Raw genomic sequence first — 23,368 nt, 5'->3', positions numbered from 1 at the left:
ATAAGCCATCCATTGAACAAAATTCTAGTATAGGTCAGATGTTTGTCAGTAAGTAAGCATTTTAGCACCCCTGGAAGTACCTTCTAGTGATAAAGACAGTCAACAAAGGTATAAACTAATTAACAATCTGGTGGCGATAGGTACTATAATAAAATAAACCAGGTTATGTTTCAAATCAATAAGTCAATAAATCAATAAATCAGGTTAATGGGAAAGAAGAATGTAAAGACGAGCAATCTACTTTTTCTCAGCCCTTTGTTTATTGGACATTGTATCTGAAAACACAGAGAATGTCATGCAATAAACATGTTATGATCGTTTTTATAAAATTTTGGTTGATTATATGTTCTTACCACAAGAAGTTCTTCATAAGATCCCAAAAGATGATTTCCCTGATGACAAAAGAAAAAAACCCCCATGAAAATTAGAAATATGAGTATCACATCATATGTGATTTAGGTTTATTTAAGTTTTATTTTCATATTTTGATTTCTCTTTTTTCTTGAACTGAACCATATTTATTAAAGTAAGACTCCCATCACTATTTGAATAATCAAAACATTTTTTCATTTGTTGTAACACTATTTGTCTCTTAGTAAGTAAAAAAGCACACCAACCATATAGAGTGAAAATACTCAAGACCTTTCCACGTCTAATTCTAATATTAATTATTTAACCTTTACTCGACTCAGTTTCCTCATTTTATAAAATCATGGAATTTGTTCCAATGGAATTAGAGCATATCTAAAATTTGAATTCTGTTAAAAGTTGAGCCAAAGTAATTTTAACTCATTTAAAGAAAAGTTTTATACATATTAATTTTGAAATACCAATTATACCACATACACACAACGTGTGAAGATATATTGCATATATCTCATGTTTAAACTAGAATTGGAAGTTATCGAGCAATTTAAAACCATTTAATTTCAACCAAGAGAAAAATATATTTTCCTTCAACTTTAGTATTCTAAACACTGAAGCCTGAGATGAAAAAGAAGAAAGAAAATTCTAATTTGTCTCTGAGTGATTTAAGTGGTTTTTAAAAGCATCTTTTGCTCATAGAAAATATTTGTCTATCCATTCCTTTTTTTCAATCCCTACCATGTCTTTTTCCAATACCACTTTAATTTAAATTTTGACTACCAACTTCAAATTGAGCAAAAGAAATAGATTTCCAAAATCAGTGGGCTGCTGTGAATCACTTTCAAAAAGAGAAGACAAACAACTGGATTACAGCTATCATTAGGCTCTGGAATTGAAATTACAAGCACTCTGAGGAGTAATTCTAGTATGTGGTCCAAGGATCCTGCTGCTCATGTCCATTAACATGGCATACCCTGCTGAATTATGAAAATACTCTTAAGATCTAACATTTTTACAAAAAGATGCTGAAACCAAATCCCCAAAATACTCCCTTGATAAATACAGGTTCTATAAAACTCAATATTTATATTGTAGTCTTTTTTTTTTAATTTTTTTTAACATTTATTTATTTTTGAGACAGAGAGAGACAGAGCATGAACGGGGGAGGGGCAGAGAGAGAGGGAGACACAGAATCGGAATCAGGCTCCAGGCTCTGAGCCATCAGCCCAGAGCCCGACGCGGGGCTCGAACTCACGGACCGCGAGATCGTGACCTGGCTGAAGTCGGACGCTTAACCGACTGAGCCACCCAGGCGCCCCTATATTTTAGTCTTAAGAAAACTTTAAGACATACAGATATATTTCACTTGTTAAAAGCGGTGAAGTGTCTGGTATTAAAATTAATGTGCAGAGCAACTGAAAACTCCATTAAATAGATCCTTATTTTAAATTCCATCACCAATAGAAAATGACTCTGGTACTCCCACAGTAATAAAGCCCAGAGTTCTGTCTCTGCAGCTCAAGAATGCAGACCTGGGGCAGGTGAAAGTTACAGAAAGGTGGATTTCATCTTACTATAAGGAGGAAAAAATGCATCATGAGATAAGAGTGTTTTCAGTGACTAAAAACATTTAAACAGAGAAGAGGTTCATGTTAGACCATTCTAGCAAAGGTTTCTGACCAGAGCGCCCCCACATTTCTTTCCCACATTTGGGCCATTATTTATGTGTGCCAATAACCTTTGTAGTGGGCTTACAAAAAAATGTGAGACACAAAACAAATCTGTGTTAAATATACATTAAATATATATTCCATATTAAGCATTTCTTAAAAATGTGCCGTGCTGTTCAAGAATGTATCATAATCACAGGTAGCCCCTCACATTTGGAGTTTCCTAGGTCTCAAACACTCTTTTCCCATCCTCTTTCCCAGTAATATAACCTATCCTATAGGTTCTAGGTATGTACTACCTTTTCCAGAAATGAGTTTCTGCCCCTCTCCAATGTTGAAACAGATTGTGTTTTACCTATTTCCTTTGCTAGAACCATAGGCACCCATAGGCAGCAGTTGTGGTTATAATTAAATTGTACCCCCAAAATTAGTTCTGCAGAAACACCAGATCCAGAATGTTGATGTACTTTAAACAGAAGGTTATTTTTTGAGATAAATTTGGAGAACGCTGCATGATTCAGAGATTAAGCAAAGTCATTTATTAAAGGACATCACAGAGCCATGAAACTTTTATATTCTGTGAATTACTATTAAAAAGGTAAGTGGATACAGAATTTCTCAAAATTGTTTTCCTTCAGACTCATTTTTTTTTTCATGGAGCACCTTCTAAGACTAAAGTTTCTTCACATTTGTTTTAGAGAACACAGAATTATTTTATTCACCATACTCTTGACTGCACTTGGCACAAAGTAGACAGGTAGGAAAAACTAATTGTATCAGTTTTTAAAGTGTAAACTAACCGGCTTTCAGGTTTCTTGATAAATGCCACCCCACCTACCCCTATTTTTTAAAAAGGGACTTGGCGATCATCCTCTTCGTTCTGATTACAGGAATTCCCTGATATACTTGGTCACTTAATTTCTGTGAGAATAATTCAGGGCTCAAGATATTACATCTACACGAGCAGTGGGTTTCATTTTTGGATAGCAGTTGTTCAAAAAATTCTTTTTCACTGGGGCACCTGTGTGGCTCAGTTGGTTAAGCTTCTGACTTCAGCTCAGCTCATGATCTTTTGGTTCCTGAGTTTGAACCCCACATCAGGCTCCTCATGGACAGAGTGGCGCCTGCTTGAAATTCTCTCTCCCTTTCTTTCTGCCCCTCCTCCACTTGTGTATCCTATCTCAAAATAAACTTATAAAATTCCTTTTCATTGAATTTATAACTGAGTACCTCTAACTGCAGTGCATTGATTCAAGCTCTTCCTCTTCAAATCACTAAAAAAGTTTACACTCTCTTCTACCTAACACTTCATAGGCATTCCTTTTAGGTTTCTACCCTCTCAAGTGAACATCTTAGTTCCCTTATTCCTACTGCAGTGTGGTTTCCAGATTTCTAAGTTCACAGCAAACTTGCTATAAAAATTTAGGTTGTTAACTCTGTGTTATTCTTTTAAAGCATACTTGAGGTCAAAATAAGACAGGATCTTAATATTTTGGAAAGATGCCACAGCCTAATCCTGTGCTCTCTATTCCATTCATATTGCTCCTGTGGCCCAGAATGCTGTTCTTTCTTTCCTTCACCTCTACAAACAGTGTTTACCTTTTGAAATCAAGTTCAACCCCATAGCATGCTCAACTACTTTAGCTGCCATTTCCTCTCTCCTGCCCTCAGAAAAATCATTCAGGACTCATTGTCTACTATCACAATTTACCTCCCAATTTTCTTTATTATTCGCTGATGTTCCATGTGTATTTTTCTTTATTCCCTAAGAAGTTATAAAGGTATGAGGGCAAGTACTTTACTTTTTATTTCTCCAGAGCACTTTATAAAAGGCTTACACACATGAAATCTATTGGTTAAATATTTGCCTGAAAATGTTGGTGGACATTGATATGCAGGTTGCTATGGCTACCATCCTTACAAACCTCCCCCTGCTCCTTAATATCTAGAGGGCTAAGGTAAAGAGCACTGGGATCGACATAGTCAGGATGCAGTTTACTTTCTGACTTCCCAGCTTTTCTCTTTACTCTGAGGGAAAGGTGGTATGCTGAAAAGGACACTTCCAGATTCTCTGGCCTGATTTCCTGATAGGTCCCTCAAACGGGAGGCACTGGTAGGAATTTAAAAGGCAAAAGTGAGGAAAAATCCTTCTGTTTTCAACTCTCAAAGTAGCAGAAAGTCAACTACCAAGAGGGTGTAGACTCCAGCATATGCAGGTACTCACAGCAGCAGGTGAGGAAGCTCCATTTCAGAAGCAGTGCCTCAGCTTAACTGGGAGTGCTCTCTAGGACAGAGGCAGGGGCAGCTCCCTGATTCCATGTCATATCTACTCATCCCTTTCCCTGCCCATCTATCACTTTTGAAAACATTCCTCTGCCTTAAAAACCTCTCTTTGAGGGGACACAAAGGGCCGTTAAACCGATGAAAATCCATCAAGGAAATACAAATTAAAACCATAATGAAATACCTTTCAATAATCACCCAAGCCATTTATAAAGTACAGAAATAGGGGCTCCTGACGGACTCAGTTGATAAAGCGTGAGACTCTTCATCTTAGGGTTCTGAGTCTGAGCCCCACATTGGGTGCAGAGATTAGTGAAAAGATATAATAAAATTTTAGAAAGTAATAAAAACAGAAAATACAGAAAGGAAAGAGAAAATACCAAGCATTGATGAGGATGGACAACAACCAGAATTCTCAGACACAGCTTCTGGAGCTGTAAACTTGGCACAAACTCTTTAGGAGCCTAGCTGGCTGTTTCTACTGAAAGTGAACTTAGGCCAACTCTATGGTCCCAGAGCTCCATTTCTCTAGGTATATGCTCATCATAAATGTGTACAAATGTTTACCAAAAGACACGGAATAACATGTTCACAACATACTATTTGTGGTCGCTGAAACCTGGATATTACTCAAATCTTCATTAGCAACAGAAGGATACACTGGGGTATATTCACATAATAGGGATACTTACAGCAATGATGATGGCTGTCTACAACTACATGCAATGATATGGATGAATTATACAAACAATGTTAAGTTAAAGTAGTCAGTCATGAAAGTACACATACTGTATTATCCCTTTTATATGGAATTACAACAAACAAGACTAGCATATGCTATAAGAAGTTAAGACAATGTACTACCTTTTGGGGAAGCAGGAGACAGCCTAATGGGGTACCAGGTGATCTGCTTCTTTATCTGGATGCAAGGGACAGGGATATTCACTTGGTAAAAATCATTGAGGTTCACTCCTACAATATGTGCACTTTTCTGTATGTATATGTGTGTATACACACACACACACACACACACACACACACATATACAGAGAGAGAGAGAGAGAGAGAGAGAACTTCAGTACAAACTTTAAAAAAGGTCCTGGTCTACTTCAGATCAGGGAATATCAGTGACTTTGTCACTGCATACCTAGGGTAATATACTGGAAAAAAATGAAACCAACTATTCTAAACATTTCTTTTAGCCATTAAAACAAACAAGCAAGCACTAAGCAAGTTTTCTCAGAGCACCTAACTATAAAATAAAATAACTGAAAAACCTGCAGTAGTTTCTGTCTTCTTGACTTAATGCATATAGATATAGGTTTCCTTGCTTTCCAAGTTAACACATGTAATTCTTATGTTCTATTTCAAAATAACTTTTATCATTTCCATAAAATAACTAAAAATTCCAGAACACACATGTTAAACATTTCTGCCAGAGGCGCCTGGGTGGCTTAGTCGATTAAGTGTTGGACTTTGGCTTAGGTCATGATCTCATGGTTCATGAGTTCAAGCCTTGCATCGAGCTCTGTGCTGACAGCTCAGAGCCTGAAGTCAGCTTTAGATTCTGGGTCTCCCTCTCTCTTTGTCCCTCCCTCGCTTGTGCTCTCTCTCAAAAATAAACATTAAAAACAACTTCTGCCAAATCCCATGAAGTGTTTCAAACCAGTAAGATATGATTCAGGTTTTAAAAATATGTAACAAATACCACTGGCATTTTCACATATTTTAAATACCCAACTTTATCTTCCAGATCATATTTAAACATTTTCATTCATAATCATTATTTTCATAAAATTTCTTGAGTCTTTAACCAGAATAAAACTTCCCTACTGCTAGACAAGGAAAGGAGTTATGAAATAAAAAACCTGAAGGGAGATACTTTGTTTTTTCTTTCATTATTAAATACAATTCAGTGGCTCACACTATTTAATGGAATTTCTTTTAAAACATACAGAAACGAAAGGGAAGAGAAGATGGTGGCGTAGGGGGATGCTGGGCTCACCTTGTCCTGCTGATCGCTTGGATTCCACCCACACCTGCCTAAACAATCCACAAAACCGCCAGAAGACGAGCAGAACGGACTCTCCGGAGCCAAGCATAGACAAGAGGCCCACGGAAGAGGGTAGGAAGGGCGGAGAGACGGTGTGCGCTACATGGACTGGTGGGATGGAGCTGGGGCGGTGGAAGGGCAGCCCGCCCAGTAAGGCAGAGCCCCTGCATCTGGCTTGCAAAAGTGGAGGGGACAGACTGCGTGAGTTCTGACAGCCAGCGGGACTTAATATCTGGAATGTTAAAAGTCAACAATTCTACCCTCGGAGATCAGGGAGGGCAAGAGGACACCGGTTGATGAGCCCTGAAGACAGAGCTTAGCTTGGCGGGGAACAAAGGTGCTGGCCAGCGCCATCTCCCTCTCCCATCCTCCCGCCGAAATCCCAAAGGGAAACAGTTCCCCTCACCGAACTTGCACCACGCAAACACCCAACACTGTGCTTCTGTGGATCCACCCCCCGACGGGTCTGCTACCTCCCTCCAGGTGCTGCAGTGCCCGTCCCGCAGGGGACCACTTACAGCAAAGCAAGCTAAGCCTACCCCGCCCACCCCGTGCACGTTGCAGATCCACCCTGCCTAATACGCCAGATCCCATCAAAGCAGCACAAACCTGGCAGTGTGCAAGTAGCCCAGAGAGGGCCCACACCAGTTCACAATGAGTCCTGCCCCTGGAAGAGGGGAACATAAGGTGCACACCAGTCTGACTCTGGCCCAAGCGGTGGACTGGGGACAGACATTGGGTCTGACTGCGGCCCTGCCCACCAATACAAGTTACTCCAGACAACACAGGGAAAGTGTCCGCAGTTGGGCGCCACCCCAGAGACTATCCAAAATGATGAAACATAAGAATTCTCCTCAGAAGAAACTCCAGGAAGTAGCGACAGCTAACGAATTGATCGAACATGATTTAAGCAATAAAACAGAACAAGGATTTAGAATAATAGTCATAAAATTAATCCCTGGGCTTGAAAAGAGCATAGAGGACAGTAAAGAATCTATTACTACAGAGATCAAGGGACTAAGAAATAGTCATGAGGAGCTAAAAAATGCTATCAATGAGGTGTAAAATAAAATGGAGGTGGCAATAGCACAGATTGAAGAGGCAGAGGAGAGAATAGGTGAATTAGAAGATAAAATTATGGAAAAAGAGGAAGCTGAGAAAAAGAGAGAGAAAAAACTCCAGAAGTATGAGGGGAGAATTAGAGAACTAAGTGAGGCAATCAAACAGAACATTATCCGTGTAACAGGAATTTCAGAAGAGGAAGACAGAGAGAAAGAATTAGAAGACAAAATTATGGAAAAAGAGGAAGCTGAGAAAAAGAGAGAGAAAAAAATCCAGGAGTATGAGGGGAGAATTAGAGAACTAAGTGAGGCAATCAAACAGAACAATATCTGTATAACAGGAATTTCAGAAGAGGAAGAGAGAGAAAAAGGGGCTGAAGGTGTACTTGAGCAAATCATAGCTGAGAACTTTCCTGATGTGGGGAAGGAAAAAGGCATTGAAATCCAAGAGGCACAGAGACTCAATTCAGATGTAACTTCAATTGATCTTCTGCACTACATATCATAGTGAAACTGGCAAGTACAAGGATAGGGAGAAAATTCTGAAAGCAGCTAGGGATAAACATGCTCCAACATATAAAGGGAGACCGATAAGACTGATGACAGATCTATCTACTGAAACCTGGCAGGCCAGAAAGGAATGGCAGGAAATCTTCAATGTAATGAACAGAAAAAATATGCAGCCAAGAATCCTTTCTCCAGCAAGTCTGTCATTCAGAATAGAAGGACGGATAAAGGTCTTCCCAAACAAAAACTGAAGGAATTCATCACCACTAAACCAGCCCTACAAGAGATCCTAAGGGGATTCTGTGAGTAAAATGTTGCAAGGACCACAAAGTACCAGAGACATCACTACAAGCATGAAAACTACAGATATCACAATGAATCTAAACCCGTATCTTTCAATAACAACACTGAATATAAATGGACTAAATGCTCCAACCAACATAGGGTATCAGAATGGATTAAAAAAAGAAAAAAACACAAGACCCATCTGTTTGCTGTCTACAAGAGACTCATTTTAGACCTGAGGACATCTTCAGATTGAAAGTGAGGGGATGGAGAACTATCTATCATGCTACTGGAAGTCAAAAGAAAGCTGGAGTAGCCATACTTCTATCAGACAAACTACACTTTAAATTAAAGGGGGTAACAAGAGATGAAGAAGGGCATATATAATAATTACAGGGTCTATCCATCAGGAAGAGCTAACAATTATAAGTGTCTATGCACCGAATTTGGGAGCCCCCAAATATATAAAACAATTAACCACAAACATATGCAACCTCATTGATAAGAATGTAGTAATTGCAGGGGACTTTAATACCCCACTTACAACAATGGATAGGTCATCTAGACACAGGATCAATAAAGAAACAAGGGCCCTGAATGAGACATTGGATCAGATGGACTTGACAGATATATTTAGAACTCTGCATCCCAAAGCAACAGAATATACTTTCTTCTCGAGCGTACACGGAACATTCTCCAAGATAGATTACATACTGGGACACCAAACAGACCTTAATAAGTATACAAGAATTGAGATCACACCATGCACACTTTTAGACCACAATGCTATGAAACATGAAATCAACCACAGGAAAAAGTCTGGAAAACCTCCAAAGGCACAGAGGTTAAAGAACACCCTACTAAAGAATGAATGGATCAACCAGGCAATTAGAGAAGAAGTTAAAAAATACATGGAAATAAATGAAAACGAAAATACAGCAATCCAAACGCTTTGGGATGCAGCGAAGACAGTCCTGAGAGGAAAATACATGTCAATCCAGGCCTATCTCAAGAAACAAGAAAAATCCCAAATACAAAATCTAACAGCACACCTAAAGGAAACAGAAGCAGAACAGCAAAGACACCCGAAACCCAGCAGAAGAAGAGAAATAATAAAGATCAGAGCAGAAATAAACAATATAGAACCAAAAAAATCCTGTAGAGCAGATCAATGAAACCAAGAGTTGGTTTTTTGAAAAAACAAACAAGATTGATAAACCTCTAGCCAGGCTTCTCAAAAAGAAAAGGGAGATGACCCAAATAGATAAAATCATGAATGAAAATGGAACGATTACAACCAATCCCTCAGAAGTACAAACAATTAGCAGGGAATGCTATGAAAAATTATATGCCAACAAACTGAACAACCTGGAAGAAATGGACAAATTTCTCAGCACCCACACACTTCCAAAACTCAAACAGCAAGAAAAGGAAAACTTGAACAGACCCATAACCAGAGAAGAAATTGAATCAGTTATCAAACATCTCCCAACAAGTTAAGAGTCCAGGACCAGATGGCTTCCCTGGGGAATTCTACCAGACATTTAAAGCAGAGATAATACCTATCCTTCTCAAGCTGTTCCAAAAAATAGAAAGGGAAGGAAAACTTCCAGACTCATTCTATGAAGCCAGCATTTCTTTGATTCCTAAACCAGACAGACTCCCAACAAAAACAGACAACTACAGGCCAATATCCCTGATGAATATGGATGCAAAACTTCTCAATAAGATACTAGCAAATCGAATTCAACAGCATATAAAGTGAATTTTCCCCATGATCAAGTGGGACTCATTCCTGGGCTAGAGGGCTCGTTCAACATTCGCAAATCAATCAATGTGATACATCACCTTAATAAAAGAAAAGATAAGAACCATATGATCCTGTCAATCCATGCAGAAAAAGCATATGACAAAATTCAGCATGCTTTCATAATAAAAACCCTCAAGACAGTTGGGATAGAAGGAACATAGTTAAACATCCTAAAAGCCATTTATGAAAAGCCCACAGCTAATATCATCCTCAGTGGGGAAAAACTGAGAGCTTTCCCCCTGAGATTAGGAACATGACAGGGATGTCCACTCTCACTGCTGTTGTTTAACATAGTGTTGGAAGTTCTAGCATCAGCAGTCAGACACCAAAAGGAAATCAAAGGCATCCAAATTGGCAAAGATGAAGTCAAGCTTTCCCTTTTTGCAGATGACACGATATTATACATGGAAAACCCGACAGACTCCACCAAAAGTCTGCTAGAACTGATACATGAATTCAGCAAAGTCGCAGGATACAAAACCAATGTATAAAAATCAATTGCATTCTTATACACTAATAATGAGGCAACAGAAAGACAAATGAAGAAACTGATCCCATTCACAGTTGCATCTAGAAGCATAAAATACCTAGGAATAAACCTAACCAAACACGTAAAAGATCTGTATGCTGAAAAGTATAGAAAGCTTATGAAGGAAATTGAAGAAGATATAAAGAAAAGGAAAAACATTCCGTGCTCATGGATTGGAAGAATAAATATTGTTAAAAATTTTTTAAAGTAAACTCAACACCCGATGTGGGGCTTGAACCCATGAACCCAAAATCAAGATCGCATGATCTGCTAGATGAGCCAGCCTGGTGCCTCCATGACACTGACTTTGTATTAGGCTGTGAATTAGCGATTTCTTGGCAATATGAATTAGTCACCTGTGGGTCTTTAACCTTCAACTCTGTGGCAACAATAGACACACACTGCACGTTTCTGCTCAGAAAAGGATCATCAAACTCGGTCCACATGTAGTCACCAAACAAAATGTTACGTCTGTTGATCAGCTTTCTAACGCTCAGCTTAGTATGTTCTTTTTTGGCAGGGCTGGGGACACAAGACACAGAGGTCAGGATGGTAACAAGTGCCTTCTACAAAGTCAGACCTTTCAGAGCACAGCCGTGGGCTCGCCTGGGGGTCAGCCCCGAGCCAAGCCCTGCTCTCCATACGCCAAGAGGCCACAGCAACAGCTCCTGCCACCCGCGGCTGCCCCAACGGAAGATCAGCCCGGACACACAGGCCTGGGGCGCGCCGCGAGCTCTCGCTAGTGCTGCTACTGTTAGGAACCAAGGCGCAAAGCTCCCACAGCCGTGGGGTTGCAGCTCGAGTCCGCATTTTAACAAAAGCCCGAGGCCTCTGATTCACGTGGGAAAACTCTTTGACACTTTCCGACTGGCCTTCAAGGCTTCCAGGACGCTGACCGGTTCTGGACCATACCTGCCTCCGCCCTGCCTCCCACACTGCCCCAGCCGGCCTCCCCGTCGGCCTCGCCCTCTGCAGCAGGCAGGCCCGGGAGGGTCCACCGTCCGGGCGCCTGCCCCACACAAGCCACACCCAGACCTCTCTGAAAACTGCGGACCACGGGGGTTCGCCTGGGGTCCTGAGACGTCAGGTGGTGGGCAGCTAGGGTGACCGAACGGCCCGACAAACGCCAGCTCTGAGGATAACTTGCACACACGCCCCTTCATCCCAGGGCCGTCAGGCTCCGCTTGGGTGCGGCGCCCAGGCTCACCTGTGCTCCTCTGGTGCACCTCCAAGTGGACATTCGGCGCCTCGGCAACGCAGGGCGGCGCTTGCTTAAGGTCGCCCACGGCCTCATCCATGGCGCCGCCTGGAGCAGTGGGGACCCGGCCGGAGCGTGGCCTCCTCGCCGCCTGGCGCCGCTGCGTCGCCCCGCGCCTCCGCAGCTGCCTTGCCGCCGCCTCGCGCCAACCTCGCCTCGCGCCGCCGCCTCGCCTCACGCGGCCGCCTCGCCAACGTCTTCGCCTCGTGCCACCCCCGCCTCCAGCAGCCCTTGCTTCGCGCCGCCGCAGACGCCACCGATGCCTACACCGCGGCTCCCTCGCGCCGCCTGGCCTCGCAACGCCCCTGAAGCCTCCGACGCCGCCGATGCCGCCTCGCGCTGCCCCCGCCTCCAGCAGCCCTTGCCTCGCGCAGCCGCCTCGCCGCCGCCTCGGGGCCGCCACCGCCTTGCGCCGCCTCGCGCTGGCATCTGCCTCCCGCTGCCTCACGCCGCCCCCACCTGGAGCAGCCGCTGACGCCGCCAACTCCACAGGCTCGCGCCGCAAGTGAAAGAGGATGATGTGATAGGGCTGGGGAGGAGGGGCAATTTTGACTTAGATTAGAGCATCAGGGAAGATCTCAATGGAATTACAATATCTGAACTGGAACTTATATGATGGGATAGCTGGAGATTTGTGAACAGTCTGGGAGCTAGTGGCGACTGTATTGGTTGATTTTATGTGTTAACTGAGCTATAGAATGCAAACAGCTGGGAAAACATTATTTCTGGGTGGTCAGTGAGGGTATTTCTGGAAGAGATTAGCATTTCATTCAGTAGACTGAATAAAGACCTGTGCCCTCACCAATGTGAGTAGACCTCATCCAATCTGTTGAGGGCCTGAATAGAGCCAAAAGACAAAGGAAGGGCAAATTCACTCTTTCTCTTGAGCTTGGATATTCATCTTTTCCTGTGTTCAAATATCAGAGCCCCTGGTACAAGGGCCTTTGGACATGGATTGAATTATACCAATTTGTGGAGGGAAGATTACAGAGCTTTTAGATCTCTGCAACTGCATGAGTCAATTGCTATAGTAAATCTCCCTCCCTTCCTTATCTTTTTAATCTGTGTGTCTACATCCTATTAGTTCTCTTTTCCTAGAGAACCCTGGCTAATACAGGGATGATGTCAAGTAGAACAGCCTTACCAATCATTTACTACCTCCATGTGTGTGTGTGTGTGTGTGTGTGTGTCTAAATTGCAATCTCATAGAAAGCTTGATGCTACTCAAACATGAATAGGGTTCATACCTTAACACTTATTCCCCTTTGCCTTCCTCTACTTCTTTTCAGAAAAAAAGGACAAAAATCAATAACAACAAAAGGAAAACAACTTCTCTTTTAAGATCCAAGTTAGTTAACTACTTGCCTTTTTCTCACCTTACAAAAAGTCACTTTCCCTTCTGTCTTTTCAGAATGTTTTACCACATCATATCGTGTTGTTGGTATTTGTGTGTTCTTTTGCTGTTGTTGTTTAATTTTATCACTAAATGGTAATACATTCGTTTTTCTGTTTTTTTATTTTTGTGGGGTTTTGTTTTGTTTGGGGGGGGGTGCTTGTGCCCACCTCAGTTTTTGGCACATAATAAACTAAAAACAAACTAACAAAAGTGTTTCTTTAATGTAGTTTTGAATCCAAAACCCATTTTCTTTTAATGTTAAGAGATTGCTGTTTGACAGTAAACATTTGACCATATGTTGTTTTTGGGTCTTTATCAGCCCACCAGAGTGACATGATGGGGAAAAAAACCCTGATAATTCACCTGGGACAATTTTAGAACTTGAAAGAAAGAAAGTTTAATGGATTGACTATATTTTTTAGTCAGTGATGAAAAGCAACCCCTGAATGAGAGGATTGATATTTGTTGTAGGAGATTTGCAGCTTTTCTAACACAGTCTACCAACTAATCCCCTCCTGTTAAGTGGAAATGTGTTTTCAGTGTCCTGTTATCTGAAGAACTACTCCGAGTCATTCTTTGGTAATTATAGGTTAGCTTGTCTATTAAGAACTGTGAACTAAAAATAACAAGTTGTGATAAAGCCTTAAGTGTGCATTCTCATACAAGAAAAAAAAGCAGGGGAGGAAACATACTTTCTTCCCTTTGTTTTCATAAAACTCTTGCATCCTAGTTTTTCTCCTGTCTCTCTTCATCTGATTTTTAATTTTTAATTTGTTTTATTTTGTTTAACTGCTTTGGGTTCTCTTCTTATTTAACTATGGTCCTCACCTCAAGTTCAAAGTTTATTTGATTATTTTCTCTCTAAATTATTGCTACTGAATACTGTATTGTTAATTTCGTTTACAAATCAGAGGAGTGATGACAGGAACAACTGAGTTGTTTCTAAGGAAACAGTTCAGAGTTTCTAAAGAAATCCCCATAATTGTCAATTGATAATACTTGTATTTTTGTGACTCTACTGTCTGCACGATAATGTTTTGAAAATATCTGTCTGGATTTTAATTTTTTTTAATGTTTATTTTTTTTGAGAGAGAGAGGGACAGAGTGTGAGTGGGGGAGGGGCGGTGAAAGAGGGAGACACAGAATCCAAAGCAGGCTCCAGGCTCTGATCTGTCAGTACAAAGCCTGATGTGGGGTTGAACCCAGGAACCGCGAGATTATGACCTGAGCTGAAGTCAGACACGTAACGGACTGAGCCGCCCAGACATCCCTGGATTTTAATTTTTTATGTCATCCACCTCATTGACAAACTAAGGTTAGTTTCCTGACTGCTCTGTAATGATGTAGTGCTGATACTTCATCCTTGTGATCACTTTTTATTTCCTTTAATTTCACCCTTTTATAAAAGTGCTGTTTATCAATCCTAAAATTTCGAATTCTACTTTTTGAGACATTTTCTCAGCCTTCATCAGTATCTACATTCTTCCCATTTGTACCATTAGGGGAGTTGACCACATACAGTTATTATCATATCTCATTGTATGTTGTTAGAGATTTAAAAATATTTGTAAATAATAATGGACATTCCTCAAAAGAAGTAACCATTCTAGCTTGAAATTCTTATTACCTCTAATGCATTGTATATAACAGGTTATACAATAAAGCTTTGTGGCAAATTGATTTTCAGGAGAAAATAGTTGCATGAAATAATGTGGTAGACCAAAATACAAATGAAGAAGATGACTTTTCACATGTTCTGATAAAATATAAATGTTCTCATATTAAACTCCTTTAGTCTTACACTTTGGCATTATAGAGTCCCTGAGTTCCAATAGTCCCACTAAAGCCTGCTTGAAGTAGATAGGTTGTACACAAAGGTAAAGTTTAAATGAATTAATCTTGGATTAAGAATTGTATTCAAAACATGAATTCAGTGCAAACCCCGAAGACTGAAGAGCTACTCTTTGAGAGGTTGTTAATACACAATGAAGATGGTAGCATCATTCTTGTTGAGTTGATGACCTTCTTAATTACATGTGTTGACACATGTATTCAACTGAAGTTAATAATTTGTTGAATTACTGATCAGCCTAGAAATTCTTATTTCAGCTAACAGACTTATGTTGAATGCCACAATTGAAAAGACTGAGAAGCAAAAATGTATGGTGTCCATTACCTCTGTCAGTCAATGGGTTTTCTTATGACTCAACATAATCATTGAGTGTATCTTAACTGCAAGGCTCTGGTGAACACGTATCATATGGTATTGAAATAAAAACAAAATACTTGTGACTTTGAGGTGGAGAAAATGCTTAATGTAGTTCATAGAAGGTAACTCAATATCGAGGTTTTTTGACTCTTAGTTGGATCTGCATTTTCTGGTGAAAAGGTTCTTTCAGTTAAGCGGTGTGACTTAGATAATGTCATAAAACTGAAGCAACTGAAGCAAGAGTTAGAGAACGAGTTGCCATGTAATCAGAGAACTGAGAAGATGGGGGCTTGAAGTGGAGAGATAGTACCTTAGCACATTCGCAGCAATCTAATTAAGAAGAAAAACGTCCTAGGTGATGATAAGTGAGACAGAAATGTGTTTGAAAGCATTAGAAAAGTGTAAAAACCAATACTACTCTCCCTAAAAATCAATTTTTGACAAATACATGCAAACAGGCATTTATGCAATTAATAATAAAGACCAAATACATAAAAGTGACGTCTCAACACACACTGGCCTAAATTATGATTGTAATACCCAGAGCAATATAGCATATAGCATAAAGCAGGTGATATAGAGAGAAAATTTGGCCTGATAGTCTGAAAACAATCCTTAGAAAGACCAGTTTGAAGATTTCCAATGCTTAAGGTACTGAGAAATCATATCAGAAACCCACTTTGGGGCTCCTGGGTGGCTCAGATGACTGATCGTCAGACTCTTGATTTGGCTCAGTTTATGATCCCAGGTTGGTGGGACTGAGCCCCGCATCAGGCTCCATGATGAATGTGGAGGCTGCCTGAGATACTTTCTCTCTCCAACTGCCCCTCTCCCCAACTTGTGTTCTGTCTCTCTCAAAGAAAAAAGAAGAAAAAAAACCAAATCTTTTTATCATGACAATAAATATAATTATGCTTTAAGTAAATAACCCCATAAATGTTCTGTTATTGCTAAACGATGAGCAATTATCTAATCAATTAGCAGTTATGATAAAATTCATTCATAAAAAATCCATCTAATATTTGAATAAGAAAGATATTTGGACAGTGTGAGCCATCCTTGTCTCTGTTAGTATTAAAGTTAAATTGAGAAGGTCAGGTTGGAATCATCCCTAATGGTATACCAGGGTGGCTCAGTCTTTTAAGCATCTAACTCTTGATTTTGGCTCAAGTCATGATCTCACGGTTCGTGGGATCAAGCCCCAAGTCAGACTCCGTGCTGCTCTCAGCGTGTGCTGCTATCAGCACAGAGTCTGCTTGGGTCTCTCTATTCCCTCTCTCTCTGCCCCTCCCCCACTCAAGCTCTTTGTCTCTCTCTTTCTCTCAATAAATAAATAAACTTAAAAGAAAAAGAAGTATCCCTAACAGTTTTGCTGCAGCAAGGTTTGTTTCTGTCCCTGCTCATTATATTTAAACTTAAACCTATGGAGAATATATGCTGGTGTGAAAATATTTAAAGGAGGAGGCCACTAGACAGGGGTGGCTCTAACGCCTCATTAACCAAACCAAACACTAAGCCAGAGTCCGTGCATTTGAATCCAAGAAAATGAACCCTGAGGACAGCCAGTCACAAACAGCCACCTAGGCTTTCCCAAATCAGACAACTGCTTAAGCTATAACCAAATAATTGCTTTGCTTCTTTTTCTCCTCTATAACAACTTTGCCCCTAGCTTCTGTGGGTGGAATGCTTCCAACTAGCTCCAGGGTCATTTCCTCCAGGAAACCTTCCATGATGGCCACCAAAGGCATCCCTCTTTGATGCTTCAATATTTTTCTGAGCATGATTGTAACACTGCTTTTACTACATTGCTTGGAAATTATAAATTGTATTTGTGTGCGTTCATCTTTTCTTCCCAACGTGTTTGTAAACATCAAAAGCATGGGAGTTTTGGTATGAAATTACTTAAGACCACATAGCACCATTTCAGCCTTCCTTAGCGCTACTGCTATCTGACTGTGTGACTTAAACTCTCTGAATCTCAGTTTCATCTTCTGTACAGGATGATGAAGTTAATAGTAATTTTACAATGTTACTTTGAGATGTAAATGAGTGGGCCCATGTGAGAAATGTGATTATACCTTGAATATCTCTCTTTCCATACTGTATCTAACTCAGTGACAGGCACATGGAAGGCATCATTTTAATAAATGTTTACAGAGGGAGTGGGTGAATCTTATAGGGAATATTTTGTGAGAAGGAAGGCACCCTGGCTCTATGGTGGGTGGGAAGTGGCTATCTGTGGAGATAAGAAACCTCAGGGAAGGCAGACCTCCTGGGTACACTCTGAATGATAGCATGGGAAAACCGACTCCCAGGAGACCATGAGGGGGACATTTCTATCCCAGTCCTCATGCTGTGCTAGTCATATCAGAAGGAAGTCTCTGAGGACTCCAGCAGGTGTGAAGTCTATCCTCCTTCCTTCCCAGCTTCCTGAGGAGAAGCTGACATACAGAACTGAACCTGGACTTTGTTGTTGTTGTTAAGTTTATTTATTTATTTTGAGAGAGAAAGAGAGAGGATCCCAAGCAGGCTCCATGCTGTCAACTCAGAGCCCAACCTGGTGCTTGATCTCTTGAACCGTGAGATCATGCATGACCTGAGCTGAAATCAAGAGTCAGACGCTTCACTGACTGAACCATCCAGGTATCCTGAACCTGGTCTTTTTAAGTCCTGAATGTTTCTAGGCATTTTATTTCTTCTGCCCAGTTGTAATTTGTCTTTCAATGCTGTGGGAAAAAACTTTCTGAGTGTTCTCTATATATGCTTTCCAATATAGGGTAGCTATTGAGCAGTTAAAATGTGGCTAGTCTGACTAAATAACTGGTATTTAAATTCACTTAAGATTTAAATTGTACAGGGCAAGCATATATAGTAAATAAAAGGTTCTCATCACATGGTAATTTGAAATGTCAACAAACACATTTGTATAGAATTGCACTGTTCAAATATTTTTTTTTTTTTCTGTCTCAAATCTACTCTCTACACAGCGACCAGAGGAGCTGACCAGGTCCCTGACCTGCTTAAAAATTCCTCAATGGGTTTCTATCATTTTCAGGATCAGGTCCCCTGCTATTTGAGTTCTCCAGGATCTGTACTTACCTATTGATGCAGCCACTCCTGTCCTTGCTGTCCACCCCAGACACACTATCCTTTGCTTTGTCCATGCTGTTCCCATTGCCCCAATCACCTTTTCCCCTTGTCCCACTGCTTTCTTTGCCAAGCTTATTCCTACCTACCCTTGAAGAGTTAGATCAAACACTCTCCTCCCGGAAGTTTCCCCTAAATATCCCTTAGCCTATCCTCTCTACCGCAGGCTGGGTTGTATGCCTCCCTCTGGGCTCCCACAGCCTCCCATGGTTGCTCTAATCAGAACATCGATCATGCTAGGTTATAATTATGGATTAATTCTCCTTTCTTTTTTGGATTGCGAGATTCTAGAAACCACGGACAGTGGTATATTCATTTCTTTCTTTATCTTCGGTGTGAAAAGTAATAAAAGGAAACCTCATTTAGAAAGGAGTCAGGAGGTGAGCAGAGGGCAGAGGGCAGAGGGAGCTGTCAAGTTGAGTACTCCTTGTTTCCTACAGACCTACTGGAAGTGAGGAAAAGTGAGAAACAGTCACAACACACTCAATGAAAACCTGTCACAACACACTCAATGAAAATCTGGTATACTTTAAACTCCTAGTTTCATCCAATGGACTTTATAACAGCATTTCCAACTTTCCCCCTTTTCTCTATAAGAGAGCATCTCTCTCCTTTCCAGGAGGCCTTGTCTGTGGTTTTGCCACAGTTTGCTTGTCTCAGGTTGCAATTCTCTATTCCCAGAGAAACCTGTTTTTATTGGTAAAACAGCTGGCAGTTTTATCTGTTTTTTCAGAAAAATGTTTAATGTTTATTTGTGAGTGTGTGTGTGTGTGTGAGAGGGAGAGAGAGAAAGAGAGAGAATGAACGGGGTGGGGGTGGGGGGACAGAGAGAGGGAGACGCAGAATCTGAAGCAGGATCCAGACTCTGAGCTGTCAGCACAGAGCTCTAAGGGAAGCAGGGCTCCAGATCATGACCTGAGCTGAAGTCAGAGGCTTAACCCACTGAGCCCCTCGGCACCCCTGTCATTTTTATTTTTTAAGTTCAACACTAGCATCTGCACAGAGCCTACTCAGGAATGGAATCAAGGTATGTTTATGTTAATTGTTTGAAAACATGCCAGGTTCTTTATTTACCATAATTATAGTTATAAAATGCATTTTAGCCTGTCTCATTTGTGACTTACTGCTCTCTTTGTGGTAGGCAGCACTGTTGTTTGGGTTTGTTGGAAAAGGAATCTGAGGCTCAATGTCTCTTTAAGCGATTTGCCCAAGAGATTGAGTAGAACCTTGGTTCTCAAAGGCCTTTTTTTCCATTTTGTTATACTTCATGAAGCTCCTTTGTCCTCTTCAGCCTTCAGTGACCCCTCCCACACTGAAATTCCTATAGCCCCCACAGCCTTTACCAATCATTAGGATTGATGTGTAAAAGCTTGTGTATATTCATCTTGATAGTTGTAGTGACAAGGCTTGTGAATTTTTAAACTACTCAGCTATGGAGGGCTATTTCTGATGAGTTTTTTCATGTAACTTTTTGTAGAGGTTCTTCTGGTGCCCAAACTGTTATGCCCAGAATTCGTGATCCCCAAAGACCGCCAGGGAGCCGAGTCCAATGTAAAAGCAAAAGAGCCTTTATTCGAGCTAGCTCAAGCTCAATCCCCTACCTGCACCTACGCAGCGGTGAGATACCGGGGAGAAAGAGCGAGTTTCAAAAGCACAAAGGTTTTATTGGGGCCTAGGGGCAGTTGGTGAGGTAATGGCTGTGGCCTCAGCCGATTGGCTGGGGAAGGGTCGGAGACCTGTTAGGCAGGCGAGCGGGAGGTTACTCAAGGGGAGGAGGCGTGGTCAAGGTGAAGGACACAGAACAAGATGGAGTTGGCTGGCGTAGGCCCGCCCTTTCATTCCCCCCTTGTCATGTAGCTTACGGACCCAATCATGGGACCAGCTGCATTTATGGTGACAAGGGGAACAGAGTTTGCAGGTTTACACAAAGTTCTGGGAACCAAGTGTCCCTGGGTTGGCTCTGGGAGGTCTGATTAAGTATTGTCCCCGAGCTGGTGTCTGTGATCTGTCAGGTGATGTTTTGGGGGGCGTGGGGACTCCCAGCAGCATGAGCAATGACAAGCAGAGTTAACAGAGTTACCAATATTAGGTGGGTTGAATGCGCTGTAGCTTGAGCTTGAGTGGGTTGTGTTGGTCCCGATTGATGGCTCATCACGTGACGAAGTCCTTCCAGATCGAGGAGGGGTCCGCTGGCCGAACGTGGGTGTGATGGACCCAGGTCGCAATGCCTTCTACTTTGAGAGCGGTGGGTGTTGTCAGCACCACGATGTAGGGTCCCTTCCAGTGCGGCTCGAGGGTCTCTCGGTGGTGCCTCTTAACGTAGACCCAGTCTCCTGGCCTGTGCTGGTGAGGTGTCAGGGTTGGGCCGGCCCCGTAGATGGCACGGAGGCGCAGCCAAATGTCCTCATGCGCCTTCTGGAGCCCTCTCAAGGAAAGAAAAAGTTCTTGATCTTTAAACTCAGTAAGAAGTTCAGCTCGAAGGTTGGGAATAACAGGGGGTGGCCTGCCAAACATGATCTCGTAGGGAGTAAAACCCAGAGTGTAAGGAGTGTTTCTAACCCGGCAAAGGGCATACGGTAGGAGAGTCACCCAGTCCCCACCAGTCTCCATGGTTAATTTGGTAAGGGTTTCTTTTAGGGTTCTATTCATTCTTTCTACTTGTCCTGAGCTCTGGGGCCTATAAGCACAATGTAATTTCCAGTTTGCCCCCACCGCCTTGGCTACTGCCTGTGTTGCCTGCGAGATAAAAGCTGGTCCATTGTCTGATCCTACCATGGCAGGAAAACCATACCTGGGTAAGATGTCTTCTAGTAGCTTCTTAGCCACTGTCTGAGCCGTTTCATGCTTGGTTGGGTATGTCTCCACCCAGCCAGAGAAGGTGTCTGTAAATACTAAAAGGTATTTATAACCATACTTTCCTGGTTTGACTTCAGTGAAGTCGGCTTCCCATTGTGCTCCCGGTCTGGTGCCTCTGAGCCTGGTTCCTTTTTTATTTGATGTGGCTCTCGCATTGGTGAGTTGGCAGGTCTTGCAGGCAGATACAACTTGCTCTATTTTGGTGTCCTGTTGGTGAATCTTGATTCTGGCATGTCGGATTAAGTCTTTTAATTTTCAGGCCCCCAGGTGAGTAGACCGATGCACATGCTCTAATATTGAGACTCCGAGCCGGTCTGGCAGCACAAGCTCCTTGTTAGGTGTATACCACCATCCCTTTATCTCCTGGGCCATGGGGAGTTTCTTGATCCACTGTAACTCCTCCTGGGAGTATTTGGGCTGGGCTGGTGAAACTGGGTCTCCCAAGTCTGGTAGTTGTTAAGCCATTTTCTAGCTCCCAGCATCAGCGCCTTGGTGAGGGCTATGAGCTCTGCTCGCTGGGCTGACGTTCCGGAGGGTAGAGCCTCCACCCATACAGTGTCCGTTTCGGTGACCACCACTGCACCTGCATACCTGTGTCCGTCTCGCACAAAGCTGCTGTCATCAGTGAACCAAGTAGCCTCGGCATCGGGGAGGGGCCAGTTGGTCAGGTCCGTCTGGAATCCATGTACTTGTTCCAGGATTCCTGCAGTCACGTAGTGGAGCACCTAGGTCAGGGTCGGGCAGCAGGGTTGCAGGATTGAGGGCTGCACTGGGGTGGAACCGCACTCGTGGAGGGTTGAGTAGGAGGCTCTGGTAATGAGTCATATGTGTGTTGCTCATCCATCTATCAGGAGGCTGTTTCAGGACCCCTTCAATGGCGTGTGGGGTCGTGATCCAGATCTCCCGTCCTAGGGTCAGTTTGTCTGCGTCCTTGACTAGGAGTGCTGTCGCCGCAATAATTCTTAGGCATGGCGGCCAGCCGGCAGCCACTGGGTGTAGTTTCTTGGACAGGTAAGCCACTGGGCGGTTCCAGGGGCCTAAGTTAGAACCCCTTTTGCTATTCCCTTATGTTCGTCTACAAAGAGGTGGAAGGGCTTCGTAATGTCTGGTAGGCCCAGGGCTGGGGCACTTAGGAGGGCCTTTTTTAACTGATTAAAGGCAGTTTCTTCTTTTTCAGCCCATTTAAATGTTTTCTCCTCTTTAGTAGCTTCATATAGGGGCCTGGCAATCTCAGCAAAACCTGGAACCCAGAGGCAGCAGTAGCCGGCTGATCCTAAGAATTCCCTTGCTTCTCTTCAGGAGGTGGGAGTAGGGATCTTTAGGACAGTTTCTTTTCTGGCATCTGATAACCACCGCTGTCCGCCCTCCAGGATATATCCCAGGTAACTTACCCTCTCCCTGCATATCTGAGCCTTCTTCGTGGATGCCCGGTACCCTAGGGCCCCCAGGGTAGCCAGCAGGTCCTGGGTCCCTCGCTCACAGCCTTTGGCCATGTCGCCAGCAATCAGGATGTCATCTACATACTGTAGGAGGGTGAGGCCAGGGTGCTCCCTTCTGTACTCACCCAGGTCCTCGTGTAGTGCCTCGTCGAAGATGGTGGGTGAATTTTTGAATCCCTGAGGTAGCCATGTCCAGGTGAGTTGCCCACTGTAGCCCTCCTCCGGATCATGCCACTCGAAGGCAAACAAGGGTTGGCTCTGGGGTGCCAGCAGCAGACTGAAGAAGGCGTCCTTTAAATCCAGTACAGTATACCAGACCCTGGAGGGCGCCAAGGAGCTCAAGAGAGTATATGGGCTGGGAACAGTTGCGTGTATGTCCGTGACCCTCTTATTTACTTCCCGGAGGTCTTGTACCAGTCGGTAGTCATTTGTGTGAGGCTTTTTGACCGGCAGTAGGGGGGTGTTCCAGGGAGACTGGCAAGGAACTAGTACCCCTAGG

At 42.6% G+C, this 23,368-nt stretch overlaps 1 protein-coding gene across 1 annotated transcript; it reads right to left on the bottom strand.

The window, feature by feature from the left end:
* Window positions 1-236: 236 nt before the first annotated feature.
* Window positions 237-22,923, bottom strand: LOC122478562. Its single transcript, XM_043572107.1, has 4 exons — window positions 22,843-22,923; window positions 21,985-22,155; window positions 11,772-12,351; window positions 237-392 (listed from the first exon to the last, which is right to left on the bottom strand). Exons 1-4 carry the CDS (start codon window positions 22,921-22,923, stop codon window positions 367-369), a joined length of 858 nt encoding a protein of 285 aa, XP_043428042.1. The 3' UTR covers window positions 237-366.
* Between the last annotated feature and the right edge of the window lie 445 nt (window positions 22,924-23,368).

This window comes from Prionailurus bengalensis, unplaced genomic scaffold (genome assembly GCF_016509475.1).
Source record: "Prionailurus bengalensis isolate Pbe53 unplaced genomic scaffold, Fcat_Pben_1.1_paternal_pri Un_scaffold_93, whole genome shotgun sequence".
Taxonomy (NCBI): Eukaryota; Metazoa; Chordata; class Mammalia; order Carnivora; family Felidae; genus Prionailurus; species Prionailurus bengalensis.
The sequence above is the reverse complement of the archived record's forward strand: the minus strand, read 5'-3'. Positions and strand labels throughout refer to the sequence as shown.